The sequence below is a fragment of the Sinocyclocheilus anshuiensis genome, unplaced genomic scaffold, assembly GCF_001515605.1.
Source record: "Sinocyclocheilus anshuiensis isolate Anshui unplaced genomic scaffold, SAMN03320099.WGS_v1.1 scaffold1079, whole genome shotgun sequence".
Taxonomy (NCBI): domain Eukaryota; kingdom Metazoa; phylum Chordata; class Actinopteri; order Cypriniformes; family Cyprinidae; genus Sinocyclocheilus; species Sinocyclocheilus anshuiensis.
In genome coordinates, this window is record NW_015548207.1 from 2,110,605 (window position 1) to 2,129,655 (window position 19,051).

Here is a 19,051-nt window from a genome sequence, read left to right on the forward strand (position 1 = left end):
GCAGAAATATTTTTCCATTTTAAATGTCCTAATTTACATAAAGAGCGAGCGAGACAGGCAGTGTGCATTGCACCCTTTGCTTTGTTTCTCTCCCATTCTCTCCAACACACACCCTCATGCTCACACGGAAATTTTTGCAGCCACAAAAATCTACCCACATAACGGATGTCTGAAATCTGTTTATCATTTAACGATTCGTTTGCATAAAAATAACAAAAGAAGGCTTATAAAGTGGCAAGGATAAGGGCAGGCAGACATGTGACAGGTCTAATATTATTTCAGCTTTGTCTATAAGACTGATAGGACCTGAGAGAAAATAACAGCCTTGGATAATTCAGCATGATGTGTTGGGCACTGGATAAAGCTCTCTGGATTAAGGAGGATATCACTAATGGATGCCCATTAGATATTGACAGCAAGCAAACAGATGCACCAATATGGACGTGTATGTTTGTGAAGACATATGCTTCAGAAATTTTCATATCTGCAGACAAGACCTTCCATTTCCAAAGTGATGCTGAGATAAAATATCACTACACAAATTGGTCTTAAACTTTTCATAAAGAATTACTAAAGGGATTTTTGTTTTGGCCATATCTTATCTCATCTAGGACACCGAGTGAGCTGAGATGGTCACTTGCACCTTAATCTCAGAAGTAGTGATGAAGTCTAAAGTTGAGACTAGTGAGAAAGTTGATAAACACAAAAACACAATGCAAAACACGTGAATAGCACTGTTCCAAGATGCACCAGCTTACAATATTCATCAGTATCAGGGGATAAATACATACCAACCTTACCAAAAAACAACCACCCTGATGTATGAGGACATTAGTTTGACATTGTGTTGAAGTGTTACAACATGTATGGCTCTCTAATACAAAATAAAACAGCAGAGGAGAACCACTGTCCTTCAGGGAAAAAGTTTTACCTCCAAAATACACTGTAAAAGTCTGTGAACTCACAGTTCTTATTAAAGTTACAGTGCCTCCAGTGTTGTAAGTCTCATACACACTGACAATGTCACCAGTAGTAATCAAAGACTCATACAGCTCCATTCGAAGGATTATGGTCTTGTAATTTTCACATTCGCTCAGAGCCACAGGACAAGCTAGTAAACGGTATTTTGTCTATTGAGCTGAGAGCAGGTAAAGGGGCTCGTGCACTGAAAATTGCTACTTGCCTCCATCCTCCGAGACCAAATGGGGATTAATTGAGTCTAATTAAAGCTCATCTCCACTGCAAGCACTAATGTGGTCAATATCTATCCAGCGAGAGACTGTACTCAATTATCCCAACCTCACAATTATCATCATCATTACAGCAGTCATTTTTACGCCAGTATTTCAGAGTTATCTTTTAAAGACCTGTTTCCTGTGAGAAAATGAGAAAAATATTTTTTTATTCCACCATTGGATGTCCCTCAATGCCATTTCCCTTTTCTCATTTGTCAGTTTTCCCCTCTCCTCCATTCCCTCCAACTTTCAGACAGGGCCTTGTCGGCAGGTGATGGATTGCAAGAGTCTCTCGGTTATCTCAGGAGTCACAGGTAATCTGGAATATGCCAGATGAGACCCAGGTTTGCCAAATGAGCCATTGCAAATACACATATGCACGGAGACACAAATACATTTACTATTGATTCAACAAACCAAATGCCCCATCACTCAACTGTTTAAATAAGGCCCTATCCAAGATATCGCTATCAACACCGGTCTTCCTCTGCATCCACACATACGTAATGCAATACTGCATGGACGGTTGGGAAATATTCCACCAAAAGTTCTGCACTAATGGAGCACAGCATGAGCACTTGTGAGCACCCTTCTGAATCAGAAAATGATAAATAGGATAACCTACAAACTTGAGGACTTGAAGGCAAATGAAGGCTACAGCATTGCATCAAGTGTGCCGTTTGGGACAACGTAATGACCTCTAGTAAAAAAAAACAAAAAAAACAATGGCAAGGCACTTGAATTTACAGCAAGTAGTAATGGATCTCTACACCAGGACAAAGACACTTCACGGAAATTGAGACCTCACTTTTTTGAAGGTGGGTTTGCCTGATGGGAATTAGCTTATGGACAGTATAAGTGTCTAGAAAAAGCTGTGGTAAAAATGGCTGCCACAAAATTCATGTTGGACCTTCAATGTAGTGCAATGGGACTTTACAATGTACATTCTTGTTTGTTAAACATTAATTATCTGAAACAACTTACAGTACACTTCTACTACAGGGACAATTGCCCAACCTGGGGCACCTTGCTCAAGGGCACAATGGCTGTAAATCATGAATCACTACTTTGGGTTTAAACCCAGGAGTTTCGGGTTACCAGCCTGGCATTTTCCCTTCCTGACATCCCTCGAGAATAATTAATAAACCAAGTTCTTAAAAATGAGCCTTACCGTCACCACGCCTCAAGTCCTACTGCTAATCCTCAACATTTGGGCCAGAGACAGAGCCGCTGAGGAAAAATTGCAACAGGTTTAGGTAGCGCAACCAACAGAAGAGTGAGTCCCAGGTCAGCATGTACACCGGCTCTTGTCAACTGGACCGTGACATTGGCTAAAGAAAACAGCCAGACTGAAACCAGTGGATGAGAAACCCCCTATACCTCAATGCAACACTAACTTGGGTCTCCACCACACACCTTGGAAAAAGTTGCAGAACTACCCAGCAAAAAAAAAAATGGAGTGGCAGGTTCTGAAAGTCAAAGCAAATAATTCTTTACTGGCAATGGCATTTTTTTACCTTCCAAACTGGCCAAGGCAGTATGGTTCAGTGATTTGAGGTGGAGAGAGAGAATGAGAGGAGTCCTGAGTTTTAATGGCTCATTGTAGATTTTTGTGGCAGATGAAATATGTTTTAATTTGCCAAGCGCTAGAGGGGCTGTCGATAACTCACATGCGGGAGAAAGCACCAAAAGGCGGGAATGCTTTCTCTCTCTCTCTCCCTCTCACTTGCTTTCGTTCTTCACTTACGTTGGCGCTCCTGCATGTCCCCATGGTAACGGAGCACAGCAGCAATGCAAGGTAAGTTGCATGCCAAAACTGAATGAGATAGACACTAAATACAAAGTCTCTCACTGTCTCTATCATTCTTTCTATCTATCCAACCTGTCGATTTACGTCTCGCGTGAACACCTTGGTCATAAATTGAGTGTGACAGATTAACAGTGCAAATAACTGAAATTATGCATGCAAAAACTGGAAACGTAAATGTATTCAGGATTCAAAATTCTGAAATCCAGCATAGTTTTGCATTTGCATCCTATAAAATAGAGTATCAGAATCTATCATACCAAGTTGTACAAGGTATTGACATGATCCAAATGAGATCATGTACTTTACCCAGGAAAGGTGAAGGCTCGGATCAGAGGAGGATGATGCAGGTAGTATTTGGATGTTCTGAAGTATATTGGAATATTCACGATCTCTCCAGCCGACCGAACAGATTCTGCGAAAAGCCACAGTAGGAAAATGAGATGTCAAGTTTGATTAATCTTCACAACATGAGAGGACGAGAAATGGGGTGATTCTGGGGTGAAGAACAAGAAAGATCTGGAATAGCAATGAACGAGCTTGACATTCATCCATATTCTATGCTGAGAGATTCCGAGACCTAAAGGATGTGTGTGGCATTCAGGTTAATGCGCACATTTTTATCTTTTACGGTTATATGTTGCTTCTTTTCTAGAACATTTAGAGGTTGCCAAGTGAAGCTGTTCCTGTACAGTATGATACAACTAGTTTTTAGGTCTCTGGTTGTCAATGGAATTTGGGTTAAAAATGCAGGCCTCAAATCAGTTTTAAATGAAGTTAAAACCAAAAAAGACAATTGTCATTATTTAGTCAGTCAATCTCACACCAATTCAAACCTGGATGCTGGTTCCCTTTCATGGGAACTTCGAACTGCGTCCTCTAGGGGTCGTGCAATGACAGTGATCAGTTTATATTCCATTTTAATATGCTAATATAAAGCTAAAGCTAAATCACTGAATTTGTGAAGCCAGTGGTTAAAAGAAAACCTAATAACACTAGTTGCCAAAGAGTATGGATCAATCTTTGGGGGTCTAAAACAAATTTTTCACAAGGTTTTCTCCAAGATTAGTGGTTTGCTTAGCACCTGTTACCTGTTGGTCCTCCATGTCACCGCTTTAACTTTTATGTTGTAAATGTCTCTTTTCCCCACAAAGCTGTGGCAAGGATTACTTTAATTGTCCTTTTAGTGCCTTTAAAACTTGCTAGCAGTGGTCACTATGGACTGTCATGGGTTAGGGGGAAATAAACAGAATATCTGCATCTGTTTTCCACAGAACAAACAACACCATCATACAGGTTGTTAACAACATTGAGGTGACAGAATTGACCCTTCGCAGGGAGTTTGACTGACAGGCGATCTGACCAATCAACGCCAGATCTGCCCTTTTTCTCTGACAAACAAACCAGACAGGAGAGTAGAAAAATGGTGTGTATTGACGTTTTTCTGCAGTTGAAACAAGATACCTTCTGATGTTCATTTATGTTTATTTCATGCTATAACAAGTAAAGAGGAAGAGATTATCGGTTCGCATGCTGCTTGAACTGAGGTGCTACAGCGATCTGTCACGACACATTAAAGAGCCACAAATTGGCTGCTTAAACTTCTTTAAAAAAAATAAAATAAAATTTAAAATCTGAGACATTGTTTCGTACCTAAAGTAACCTGCTCTGTCTAGTCTGTTGGCGCATTGTCAGTTTCCTCTCTGCTCCGCAATGTATTTTTCACTGCGTAAGAACATGATGTGTGTGGCTTGTCAGACGTAGCAACAGTTACTAAGGTGGGCGGGTCTTTGTGAAAGGGGCAATTTCACCTCCAAACTATTCTGTGAAAGGGATTCACAGAACTCACACATTACCACATTAACTCATTACGAACACTATATTGTGTAAACACAAACACGGTCAAGTGTTCATAATGCAGCATCTTGAAATCTCCTTGGGCAGATCCCTGCTTAGTCATTGGCCTGTGAGCAGTGTGTAAATATTTTTTTCACACTTAAATTATCTGTTAATTGAGAGACAGACTCGAGATCTGACAGGGTGGACCAACAGGGAAAGTAGCGCTATGCTAACAAATGGTTGCGCCTAAATTTGCAATACTAACACAAAACACTAATCTGAGAGAAAACATTACAACAGCTCTGCTAGGCCCCTGAAGAATGAACCACATGCTATGGCAAATAATGCAGCACACACACGGTTCTGAACAATCTGTTTCACAAGAAGAGCAATACTAGCATTAGCTTTAATTTAACCTAAACCAAAGCAATCACTTCTTCACAAGTCGAAATGCAACCCAAATTAACCCTATTGAAATGAACCCGAATTAAACCCGATTTGTAAATATGTGCTCCAGTTCTTATAATACACAATTATTAACCACACATTATTATAACTAAACCTGTTTTATTTTTGTTTGTTTTTTCAATCTATGAAGTATAAAAGCTTTAAAATATCTCCATTTACAGCAGTAAAATGGCCTACAAATGCTGTTTCATGTCTCTTTAAGTGTCTTACTTTCATCCACACGAGGGCCATCCATCTCAAGCAGCATGTGTTTTGACAGATATGGTGATGTCACACCTGGGGAACGAGGTGCTGATGGTGATTCAATGTGTTGGAGGTCAGATTTCTTACTGATGTTTATGTCAGCCGGTCATCGAGGTTAAAAGCTTTGTCAACTAAGGGAATTACAGTGTGCTAACCGGCCATCCCAAACGTACCTTTGAATCGAGCCGTCACATTTTCCAGAAGAAGGCCGAAAGCAAAGAGCAGATTCCTGACACTTAAGCAAAACGCTACTGACAGGTCTGTAAACATTACTTTTAGTGTCATGGTCCATTAGCGGGAAGCAAGGACTTCAGATGTGGATCCTCTTTCTGATTGTACGTTCCAAGTGGCCTAGTTTGGCTTCTCCTGCAATTGAAATCCATCTACATATTGTTCCATTTTTAACAAATACTTGGATTTTAATGTAATCATTACATTTTCAATGATGATGTGCTGCACCCTGGTGGTTAGGAGAGGTACCGCAAGCTCCATACTGTGAGTGACTTACTGTTTTGTTTTATGATGATGGGATCTCCCCTTCCTCCACTCTCACCATCTGTCTGGGAATTCTCCCTTCCTGAAATTCACCTAAACAGCTTCCCTCCCTCCTTTCCCCCCTCAGCCTCATCTTCTTTAGTTGCAATTCTGCAATTCAACTTTCACTATTAGTCTCTACAATGACAAAAATGAATGGCTACCAAATAGCTAAAAAATCATCTAGCTGTGCAACACTGCTTTACTCCTGATAGTGTTAAAGGTTCACTAGTTACATTTACAATTCTGGGCACTCTGGGAAATTGCGTCCTTTGTTAACAGGAGCAAAGGAAGCAAAGTTTCCTTACTTTAGCAAAGGAAAACCAGTCTCCTCTTGGCTTATATCGAAATCCTCCGACATTCTTCTTTACAAATCCTCGTTTTGTACTTCTAATTAGTGACCGTTGTTTTGTTTTGATCTCTCCCCTGCGCTTCCGCGTGCGTCACTTCTGAGCAGCGCATGCGCAGCACTGACCTCATACGTCATCCGCCCGGATATTTTTCTTACAAAAACGCATCGATTCGCTACAGGAGGCCTTTGTTCACCCCCCGGAGCCATGTGAGACACTTTTTTTAATGGATGGGCGCATTTTATTTAATTGCTTTTGGACGGATGCATGCAACACCCGCTGAGTGGCACTAACCCTTTAACATGCAAGTTAATGTGTGAGGGTCAAATCCTGAGCTACAGGTCTAAATCACAGAATTGACCCTACGGGGACAGGGACACGGAAAAAGACAGCCCGACATGAACTGAGTCATTGTGAGTCTTCTTGAAGAGACAGAAGAACATACACTCTGTCAGCCATTTGTTTGTGTGATGATGTCCATGCCAAAAATTAGCCCTTTTGGTCGTTGTATTTTTTTTTTCCTAGGCAAGGAACTGCCTAAGATTTCCTGTTCGGAGGACTTCTTCTACAACACGTTTGGTCCCGAATTAATTGAAACAAGGGTTAGAGAGTCAGTGCTGAAGAAATCACCTCTGCTTCTTCCGTCTGGCTTGAGAAAACAGAAAAAGTCCCATTTCAGGCAACTAAAAAAAGAGTTTCAGAGTGAAGGTGATTGGCAGTCCTGCACTTTCTATATCTGTGGAGGGCTATCAGAACAGGAGCTATTCTGTTCTCTAGAAGAGCATAAAAAGCATTTGGATGGGTTTATAGAGGCAATATGGTCAGGTTTTTATGTCAAGGTCCCAATGTGAGCTTTCCTTTGAGAAATGCGCGACAAAGTCTCAGTGGAGGGTTATACATTCAGCTGCACTTTTACACAGATCAGGTTTTTGGGTCATGTTACTTTTGATTGAACATGCAATCATTAAGTAGCCAGTCAAGAGTCATTACGCACAATCTCACACTGATTCGGCTTAATAAACAAACAAGTCATGTAAACATCTTACATAGTGTACTTTAAATCAAGAAAATGTCATTAATGAGTTAAAGAATAATTTGATATCTAGGTTTTACACCGATGATCTGCAGTCATTTTATTTATTGGGCCTCATCTATTAAACACGAGCAGAACAAATTCGCATAAATTGGTTGTAAATTGTCCCAATTACATTTAGTGACAATTTACACAAAATTAGTTTTATTAATTACACCGAAATCCATTTAGCATGTTTCACTAATGAGGTGCAATGTGCGCATATCTAATGGTTTTGGCATCAAGACAAAGGATAATTTCACAACTTCATGTTAACACAATTTTCTTGTGTTATTGCTTAATTGATTTTCATTTTATTTTACATTAAACCTACAAAAAAAATACAAATTAAATATGAATTTAAACAATATTTATAAATTAAATACAAAGAAAATATTCAATTTAATTCCATTTAAATTTTTCATTAATTAAAAAGCTAAACCTAAAAAGAATTTATAAATGAAATATGAATCAAAATATTTATAAATTAAATACATGCAATAAATTATATTTTATATATAAGAAATAATTCATTCTCTTTTAATATTTAAATAATATTTATAATAATTCAATTTATTTTTCATTCATTAAAAATCTAAAATTAAAATATATTTTATACATTTAGTATGAATTTAAATATTTATAAACTAAATAAAAATACATGTAATAAAGGATATTATAAATTATATAAATGATAATAACCCATTTTATTTCACATTTAAGTTATATCATTTTTATATATCAAAATCAACAAAATCTATAAATTCAATTTGTTTTTCATTACTTAACTGGGAAAATATTATTTATAAATTAAATATACATTAAAATATATACATAAATATACATCTTAATTTTTAAATATTATGAACATAAAACTCATTTTATTTCATATTTAATTTGTACATTTTTTTTATTAACTTTTTTTCTGTTAATGGAAAAACTAAACACATCACAAAGTCACATGAAAGACTCACCTAAACCCAGCACAAATGTCCTTAGGATGTGCAGATTTTTAAGGTATGCTTTTTTTTGCAAAAAAATACTTTAAAAGTTCAACATTAGCTGGTTGTAAACAGGAACACAGTGAGCCGATGGTTTTCTTGCACTCTCATAGAAAGGTCTGGTTAGAAGTCAGTGCGTGTCTCTGCCGTTGAGAGGAGGGCGGTTCCATGGAGATGAACCCTCAGCGGGCTCTCAGAGTGAGCCCTCTACTCTGCCTCTCTCTGCCCCTTCCATTATCAACATCAACTGATGGCTGCTAAGCCACAAACGGCCCCTCAGAAAAAAGGAGAAAATTCTTTCAGTGAGACACCTGCTGCGAGAGCTTGTGTATTAATTGAGATTGTATTTATTTACCTATTGATTTTTTTGTAGGAAGCTGCTGGGGTTCATGGCACGATGGCTATTGATTCCCAAGAGTTGCAGCACCACACAGCTTGTCCATGTGAACTGTGGCATTGCTAAGGTGCTTTCAATGCATCCAGCCTCAGAACGAGATACCAGGCTTTTTAAAGCAAGTATATCTATAGGAACAACAAATGACCAACGCGATAGCTTTAATATCTCAACTGTTTCTCCAAGACAGCGTACAAAGCAGATGGAACTTTCTCTTGAGAAACAGAACCTAGAAATCTAATGCATCTCTTCTAGAGTTTTGGAAGAATCTCAAAAATGTGACAAATTTGACAAAACTATGCCCAGATTTGTCAAAATATCAAAGTCTGCAAAAATCAGGGACTTTGTTATAAACGTAATTATATTTCTCCTAAGGATTTTCAAATTAAGACAAACTTGATACTTCAATGAAACATTATGAAATATTATTGAAAACTCAGATATCATCAAGATACTGTATGTTAACATGTTCATCAAATTTCAGTTGTCATGGCAACAGCAGCCTAGTCATGTACCATAAGCACTAGTAATAAAGACAAGGATGAATGACAAGAAGAAAATCAAAATCATCCCAAATCATAAGCTGTTATTATTAGTAGTAGTACTAGTAGTAGTAGTATTGTAAAATATGGAAATGCAAAAAATATATTTAAAAGAAAATTTAAAAGAAAAATGAAAATGAATTATTTGGATTATATCGTCATGAATGCTGAAAACATACTTTACCATCTAAATAATAATAATAATAATGTATTATTATTGGAAATTATGAGATACTAATTGAAGTTTACTGTTAGAACCATTAAATTATTTTGATTTTATTATTATTATTAAATTATTAAAATGCATAAACATTAATGGGAATGAGAGCATGGGTTACAACGAAAGGTGTGCTTCATAATATCGGACTACATTATGTTAATGGTTGGTTCTTATGTAAATTTTCCTTATGCAAAATAATTATTTTTTTAAACTTCAGTTATGGCCCAGACATCTTTTGACAGTTTCCTTGAGTTTCACCCTCAAACGAACGCGACAGACAGATGCATCGAGAGCACAAGCTGTCAGTGCATGTCCACACAAGTTTAAAAAAACACACATAAATACTGTTATCAAGCTGCAGGGCGTTCATTGACCAACACACACGACATCAAAACGCTGCACCAATTGAACCCACCTGCCCACATACAAGCCTGTCAGCGCAGAGCCATTACTCCGAGTCGCTAAACTGAAAGGAAACAGACAGACGCAGTGCACGAAAGTATAATTACACAATCACCCTCATCCATTGGCGTAGAGCAGGGGTGTCAAACTCAATTCCTGGAGGGCCGGAGCCCTGCAGAGTTTTGTTCCAACCCTGCTCCAACACACGTCCGGCCCTCCAGGAATTGAGTTTGACACCCCAGGCGTAGAGGGACGTGTATATAGACGTATATGGTGAGATAGATAGATAATTATAATTGTATATATTATTCTATTTCGAAAAAAAAATATTTGTGACACTTATATATACACATTATATATATAATGTAATATAATAGATACAATAATCAATTTAAAAGGGCATTTAAAAGCGTGCCGTTCTTGTGGTACCATGGCATTATAAACCTCCCTGTGTCCGACTACAAGATAAATAGAGCGTGTGACAGCTTTTATTAACTCCAGCTGCTTTTATGGCCATACAGATCAGGCGGTGAGCAGACGGCAGAAAATGAGATTGCGAATCTTCTTCTCTGGTTGGTTTGATTTGGTCTACTGAATGTCACAGGTGGACATTAAGACTTATGGGGCTGAAAGAAAACTTTCCAAATTTATGTTGTAAAACAAATAAAAGACCCAGTTAATGCTATACTGCAATACTTTGAGGTAGAAAGTTAATCTGAATTTATGGATGAAATCTCCAAAAGTCAGTCAAACACTCAATCAGTTATCAAATATTGAACTTATTAAAATGCTAAATAACCTTAAATCAGTTTTCCAAACTTTCATCCACATGATAAAAGTGCATTCAAAAGTACATAATAGGCCTTTCAACTCTAAACAAGTCAAGCCAAGTAAAAACTCAACTAATTCAACATATAAACAAATACAGGCCAATATTTCAAAGGTTTTGGCTTCTCCAGCATCCAGCCCAAACATAAGCACTTCAACGGGGAATCAGCCACCATCAGACATAACACAAAGAATCAAACTCACTCAGGGAAAGATGTTGTGCTCGCTTAGGCCTTGTAATGTATAATCACACTGGAATTGTGCTAGCTTGTTTGGTGTACTAAACTCTCTGTTTGCTAACACTGACCGCCTCCCACTTGATTAATTTGATTGGCAGGTGGTCTTAAAAGGACAGTACCAATTGTCTGTCAAAGCCCCGTCTTAAAGGGCCAGTGCATGATTATGCCTATCTGTCTAATGTAGGAAACACACAACCACAATAAATATATTTGAGTTAGGAAATCATTCAGAATCATTATACAGGAAAATAATCTTTATTTATCTAAAACTGTATGAAAATGTATTTCAAAACACATCTTAAGTGCTTCATATAAATCATACAGTACAAATATATTACAGTAATCAAAATGCATACAGTGCAAATACAAGAATACAAGTGATAATAGAAAGAAACAAACGTGATTACCCTGTTTTGAAATCTTTCAATTTTAATTATTTTCAAAACAAATAAATTCATCAAGTGAACTGATTTTAAAGCATTGTTACACTTACAAACAAATATACAGTGCATTGACAGAGATGTGTTATTTTGTTATTTAATAATCACAAATATATTTAGAATTCAAGGAATCAAATGATCATATAATAACCAAAATGTGCAGCGTGTAGACAGAAGTTACACTTCCAATTTCAATAACAATAATGGCTCAGTTAAATGTTGAGGTTTCTCAGTTTCCTCATTTGACCAACATGCAGTGCTTTCGGCTTTTGTTGGCTCCTTATCACACAAATGTCTTATAAGGACACTTATGCATTGAAATTCTCACATCATACATGATTATTGTCCATTTAGCCCACTGCATCATGGGAGAACATGTTGATTCCATGACAAGGCGCTTTTGAGGGCTACAGGGCACCAACTTGTTGTAGGGTACAGAAGACAATGGACTGTCCTGAACCTGAAAAAACAAAACAACATTAGCTAAAAACATCTTAAATGCATTATATTCACACTATATGATGAGTTTTAAAAGTCGTATATTAAAAAATGCTTTAAAAGAAGAAAAGGATTAGTTTGTCTTATGACTTTGGGTTCAAGCCATGGTTAAAGTTTCAGCAGGAATTTGAGAAATCTTAAGCAGGAACCGAACTTTACTGGGTCTCAAAAACAAGTATGCGTTATCTCGAGGAAAACACAAAGCCTTTTAGCCTGTGAAGAGTTTGGTAATTCATAGAGACAAATTTATTCAGATTAAGCCGATTAATATGAGGAAGTGCTTTTAAACTGCCCGTAAGAGATGTCTGCTCACGAAGTGTGTAAGCATGGATTTGTGGTGACAACAGAAAAAGCTTGGATGTTTAATGCTAACACAGGCAGAAAGATGTGTGAGAAGATATCACACTCACTGTGGTAAGCATATTTTACAGATAAACATACAAATATTAGCATGAAATTAAATTTCAGGAACTTTAGTAGAAGGATAACATGCTTTTACATCAGTTAAAGTGGTTATATCTACTTAAACTTTACTTTATCTGATCATTTGTCTTGAATGAATAAAGGAAAGTGGAGTTAGCGGCAGTATGCGTCATCTTTTAGTCACAAATAACAAATCTGTATCCACAGGGCCTGTGGGTGTGTGAAGGTGTGTGCATGACTAACCTGGACGGATCTTCATCTTTGGTAAAAACTCCTTTTAGCTCAACACTGTTCATTTTATTCTCAAACCATCCATAGCTGAGAGTCACCTTCAGGGTTAGGGGTAGAGAAACAAACAAGAAGAACAGATGGCATGCTGTTAGAATTGAATAAGTAGTCTGATTTTAACTAACAATCTCATTTTGGCCCAAAATGTGTTTTGTCTATTAGCATCCAGTCCTCTGAGGTAAAATATTAGCCTTCTGTTCTTTGAGGTAAAATATTAGCATCTAGACTACATCTTTTTGTTAAAATATTAGCATCCAGTTCTCTGAGGTAAAATATTAGCCTTCTGTTCTTTGAGGTAAAATATGTGACCCTGGACCACAAAAGGGTCCATTTCTTTAAATTGAGATGTATACATCATCTGAAAGCTGAATAAATACGCTTTCCATTGATGTATGGTTAGTTAGGATAGGACAACATTTGGCCGAGATACAACTATTTGAAAATCTGGAATCTGAGGGTGCAAAAACATCAAAATACTGAGAAAATCACCTTTAAAGTTATCCAAGTGAAGTTCTTAGCTATGCATATTACTAATCAAAAATTAAGTTTTGATATATGGTAAGAATTTTACCAAATATCTTAATGGAACATGATCTTTACTTAATATCCTAATAATTTTTGGTATAAAAGAAAAATCGATCATTTTGACCCATACAATGTTTTTTTGGCTATTGCCAAAAATTATACCCCAGCGACTTAAGACTGGTTTTGTGGTCCAGGGTCACATATTAGCATCTAGTTCTTTTTGTTAAAATATTAGCATCCAATTCTTTAAAGTGAAATATTAGCCTTCAGCTCTTTGAGGTCAAATATTAGCATCCAGTCCTTTGTGGTAAAATATTAACATTCAGGTTCTTTTTGGTAAAATATAAGCATCTAGACTTTATGGTAATATATTAGCATCAAATTCTTTGAGGTGAAATATTAGCCTTCAGTTCTTTGAGGTAAGATATTAGCATCCAGTACTTTGATGTAAAATATTAGCATCCAGTTTTTGGAAGTGAAATATTAGCCTTCCGTTCTTTGAGGTAAAATATTAGCATCCAGTTTTTGGAAGTGAAATATTAGCCTTCCGTTCTTTGAGGTAAAATATTAGCATCCAGTACTCTGACATAAAATATTAGCCTGCAGTTCTTTAAGATAAAATTTCAGTGCCCAGTTCTTTGAGTTTAAATATTAACATTCAAATTTTTAAGCTAAACATATTTACATCTAGTTTCCAGTTCTTTGAGCTAAAATGCTAATATCCAATTTGTAGCATACCGTGGAAAAGTGTTAAAGTTGCTAAATATGCTAAGTTGTTGTGTATGCTTGCCTGAGAGATTGTTAGCATTTTGCTAGGTGGATGCTAGGGTAGTCTAAGTGATTGCTTCTGAAAATACTTCTGATCACTTCTTTTCAACAATTAGCATGATTCAAGCTGTGGTAAAGTTGCTGTATGCTAAGGTGTTGTGAATGCTTACCTGAGTGGTTGCTAAAGTATTATAGGAGGTTGCTTACTAGTCTAAGTCAAAAGATACTTTTGTCAAAATTCAAAAGAATGCTATCATTAATTTCCATACCATTTCTTTATTTCTTAAATAAGCAATACTAACAGCCACCACTAAAAAATATCACCTGTTTTGGGATATCGCTAGGGACAAGAAGAAGTAGGTTTTCCAGATGAGAGTGGAACATGTTGCTATGGACCATTGAGATTCCCAGACGCCTCTCAACTATAAAGCCCACTGTACAGTCATCAGGTAACATGATTACAGCAGAGGTCTGCTCGAACCTGGGACCACTGCAAATAGAGACATCCAAATAACACATATAATCTCAGTTTATACTCATTAGCTGCATCTCATTTTGGAGGCTATGCTCTCCGGAGGTTGCATTTGAAGGCTGTGTACATAATCTGGTCAGTCTCATTTAAGAAAATTACCCATTAAATTGCAAAATATACAAGAAATGACAGTATTTTACACCTCACAAGGAATAAAAGTCAATTTTATTACGGTTACTTTTCTTAAATAAGACATCCTTGATGACGTATGCAACCTACAAATGTGACCTCTGGAGGACACAGCCTCCGAAATGAGACGCAGCAATTGCTGTCTTGGAGAAACAATTGAGGTACCTTTTGTGATCAAAGCACAAGTACCAACATATGCATGAAATGGCTTCAGAACCAAAGTCAAACACACACGCTGAATCAGGCCTCACCTTGCCCAGGGTGCCATCTTCTCTGCCAGCTTCCTGCTCAAACAGAAACCAGCCCCTCCTGTAGCAAACCAGAAATGGACGTCCCTCTGAAACAAAACAGAGGAAAAAGTCAACCAGTCAGCTTCCACATCAGCCTTAGGATGTGGCTCTATATGGCACACAAAATTTTGCACATACATGAAAATTTCAAAAAAATATCTCACATTTTCATATTTGATTGCTACAGTTCCTTATGATTAAAGAATCAATTCTCTAAAACAATCTGAAGCTCTAGTGATGCAATCGGTCAGTGTGTGATGGTTGTACAGCAGAACATGTGGAGACTCGCTGAGGTTTTGAGTAAAAGCCTCGCCTAAAGAAGGTATTTAAGCAAAAAGTCTTGCAGATGAACCTCAAAGCAGGTTCCTCAGAAACCTTTGTGCAAAGGGTAAAAATACATTATATACAATTCTAACATTTCATACATTTGAAACAAAAACAAATTATATGGGAAAATTATATTATATTATGTACCGTAATTATATAATTTCATATATTTGAACTATATATAATATTACTTTATAATATTAGTATACATAATGTAAAGTGAATGATTCATTGACTTCACTTGTCACTTGTTTTGTTCCTGAATGATTTAGTGTTTATGAATGAATCGATTGAATTAATGATTCATTGGCTCATTCATAAAAAATGGTCACTTCTTTTGTTCCTGCATGATTCAGCGATTTTGAACGAATCTGATGAATAAATGATTCATATAAATGATTACTGTTTGGTTCCTTAATGATTCAGCATTTTAATCATGAATGATTCAATTATTCACTTATAAAGTTGTTGTTTTTTTCATTCCTGAGTGAATCTGTGCTTTCGAAAGAATCAACTGAATAAATAATTAATTTACTTAATCACAGACAGACATTTGTCGCCACCCACTGGCGTAATGTAACATAAAAAGAGTACCCACTACTAATGCAAAAAAAAATAAAAAATTCTACTTCCTTCAATTCAAATTTTCACTTCTTTAAACCTTCTCTCCCTCTGTAAGGTCTCAGTGCATGTCTGCTCTTCATTTCTTGGCTTTCCTGAAAGTCTAAACAGGTTTGTTTTCCTCTGGGATTCCGTGGAGCATCATAAGCAACAGGTGCATAAATCTGACCATGTCCAGCTACTCATCCCCCCATCCGTTTATCCCTCCCTTCATTCCTCTGTGTGGCCATTGCCCTCAAGGTAACACACAGCCCTTTTCTGTCCTCTCATCCTTTCGACTGTATTTCTCCCCTGTAGGGAGCTGTGGCCTGTCCAGCCAGATGTATAAATGTGGACATTAAAAACACAGAGGACACACAGAGAGGCAGATAGGACGGATCAGGTTGTGTTCACCAGAACGAAAGAGCAGTTTAGATTCAACGGGGCTTTGAGTGTCCGACTGAGAAAAAGCAGTGTTATATACAGAGGAAAATACTGAAGAACAAAGCAAAGGAAGCAGGCAAAATGGGTCTGTAGAGAGACAGCACAACTAAAAAGAAAAAAAAGCATACATTTTTAAAGAACTTTTTTCAATTAAAACATTAAAAATAAAATACAAATATATTATATATGTATAGAAATATATATATATATATATATATATATATTAATTGTTCAAAATAATTTAAATAAAAAAGTAGCAGGCAGAAAGTGTAGGAAAAAACATTTAAAATAAAATATAAGCATTATAAATATTTTAAATAAAATGTATAAACATTTTATATAGACATACTCAAAATGTATTAAAATATTTCATTTAAAAATATTGAAAAATGTTATTTATAATGCAAACATGTTATATAAATATGTAATCATCAAATAAAAAACATAAATATTATATATATTATTATATTATATATCAAATGTAAACATTCTACATGAACATAAATATTATCTACATGAACATATATTTTGTATGTATTAATATATATTTTGTAATTTATTTTTAAAGTATTATTCATAAAAGGTACACATTTTATATAAACATATACTTCATAGATGTATTAAAGATACTTTAAAAAAATACTTTAAATTAACGTAACCTCTCCATACCATTCATAATTAATTATTATTATTTTAAATAATTAATTTTGAATGAAATAAATTAAGCACTATTTTAAATGTAATTATTGCATCAAAATATATATATATTTTTTTACTATTTCTTGTTTTTTTTTCTTGTTTTTTTTCTTATGATCTTGTGGACAAATATGAAGCAGACATATTGTTTTTGGCAGGTTTTGTGTCCTAATCATCAAACAAATATATAAAATTCCATGCAAATACAGGAACAACAAGGAACTAAAGGACTAAAGAAATGGGTATGGTGGGTATAACTAATCCGCTTTTTCTTTCTTCTTCTTTCATTCCAGTGAACAGAAGTAGAGTCCAGCAGGGCGGCAGAAATGAAAGACAGGTTTCATTTTTATTACCCAGGTGCCTCTGTGACCCAAGAGATCAGTAGAGCAGAGAAACACAGAGAGAGAAAGGATGAGGAAACCCGAACTGAATGGCTTGTCTGTTCCTGCAGACCTCACACAAACACACACTACTGAGGGACAGCATGACTACAAACACACACACTCAACATGACTGCCATCACACACTGTACATAATTGGATTAATTCCCCCGTCAATACTGACAGTTTTTCTCTCCGGCTATACATTAAAAGACCAGAGAGAACTGTCCAGATCAATAAGAAATAAAGCTCTAATCACTGATTGATCCCTGAAGGAAAATGCTTTTTTGCTACAAGTTCATGGCAGAAAAATGTTGGTAAAGGCTGTTGGTAAAAAACAAAAACAAACATATCAATACAACAACTGACCGTCTTATTTCCTTCCAGCATCTCCTGGGCTCTCATTGGCCGATCCAGGCTTGGTTTGCCCACATAGATGTCGCTGTCCGCTGGGAAGGCCTCCAGGAGAGATAGAAGGGCTCCAGGGTTCACGTAGTTATCATCATCAACATGACACAACCACCTGTGGCAAAAAAATATCACAATATATATATATAGATTAAATGTTAAGTAAATATCAATATTAAAGCAGGTTATTGTAGGCTCTGGATTTGTAAAATAAAATAAAAAGTACATAAAAAGTACACATACCAATACATACTATTAGAAAAGAGAAAATCTGTGGCTGCCAGCCATGTAGACATCAAAATGAATCGCACCATAAGGTCACATTGTGTTATTGGCCGACTCACTTTTTGTCAGAGGCCATGAAGTGGTCGTACTCGGCAGCCATCTTGCAGGATAAAGCTTGATGACTGTGCTCCGGCGGGCAGTCTGTGACGACGATGTTAAATCCTGTGAGCAAAGACACATGTAGTGAGTGAAGGGCAAAGATTCATAAGCTCAGATCAGTCCTGCAGAAGAACGATGATCTACCTTCAGAGGAAACGTCTTCATCTGGACTGTCTGTGAAGATGTAAGTCTGTAAAAGTGAAACAAACACAAATTCATGAGGCAACCCTGCATATTAATTCTGAAATGGTGTAATACTAGCCTGGTGGTCTTATGAGGACAAGTAACATCCAAACTCCCATCATGCACTGCTGTGAGACAACAGCTGGTGCACCAGGAGGCCTCAGAACATCTGTGTTCCCAGCCATTAGAAGTCTGACTTGTAATTACCAATGTTGTCTCAAGGTGGGGCGACACAAATGCTGTTTGTGTTTTTGTGTGAAGGAGTCTAAAAAACTACCGCTCAGATAACTGTGTTGGCAAAAAAATTTGAAACATTATCAAACAAAAATATTATAAAAATATTTATGTAAATTATTGTATGTATGAGGTGTGTTTGAAGCCACTTAAAATAGCCCAAATGAACATTAAATTAACATTAAAATTAAAAGTAAACAATGACAATGCAGTCAACACATTTTTGTTGTGAGGAATTGTATTTATGGCAATGATTTATTTGGATTTATTTTTCTTTATATTTTATTTTTTATTTATTTATTTTATTTTTTGAACAACATTTTTTTGG

The 19,051-nt window shown here is 36.3% G+C and overlaps 2 protein-coding genes across 7 annotated transcripts in view; both read right to left on the minus strand.

Moving 5' to 3' along the window:
- The window catches only part of LOC107653611 (protein phosphatase 1 regulatory subunit 29-like), a 136,015-nt gene extending 124,763 nt beyond the window's left edge, over positions 1 to 11,252 (minus strand). For 2 of the 6 annotated variants that reach the window (XR_001630246.1, XM_016440360.1), the window contains exon 1: positions 11,140 to 11,252. The gene's annotated coding sequence lies outside the window, so the exon portion shown is untranslated. Of the gene's footprint in view, positions 1 to 8,523; positions 8,825 to 8,904; positions 9,072 to 10,120; positions 10,172 to 11,139 lie in introns of those variants that run through there. The other 4 variants (XR_001630243.1, XR_001630244.1, XR_001630245.1 and 1 more) reach the window with 4 other exon arrangements.
- Positions 11,253 to 11,688: 436 nt separating this feature from the next.
- LOC107653613 (beta-1,3-N-acetylglucosaminyltransferase manic fringe) overlaps positions 11,689 to 19,051 on the minus strand; it is a 14,299-nt gene continuing 6,936 nt past the window's right edge. Inside the window, exons 2-8 of the mRNA XM_016440364.1 lie at positions 18,451 to 18,496; positions 18,267 to 18,369; positions 17,884 to 18,037; positions 15,029 to 15,114; positions 14,441 to 14,606; positions 12,779 to 12,864; positions 11,689 to 12,074 (exon numbers count right to left, since the gene is read on the minus strand). Of these exons, the coding sequence (XP_016295850.1) occupies positions 11,978 to 12,074; positions 12,779 to 12,864; positions 14,441 to 14,606; positions 15,029 to 15,114; positions 17,884 to 18,037; positions 18,267 to 18,369; positions 18,451 to 18,496 (738 nt within the window). The 3' untranslated portion in view covers positions 11,689 to 11,977. The remainder of the gene's footprint in view (positions 12,075 to 12,778; positions 12,865 to 14,440; positions 14,607 to 15,028; positions 15,115 to 17,883; positions 18,038 to 18,266; positions 18,370 to 18,450; positions 18,497 to 19,051) is intronic.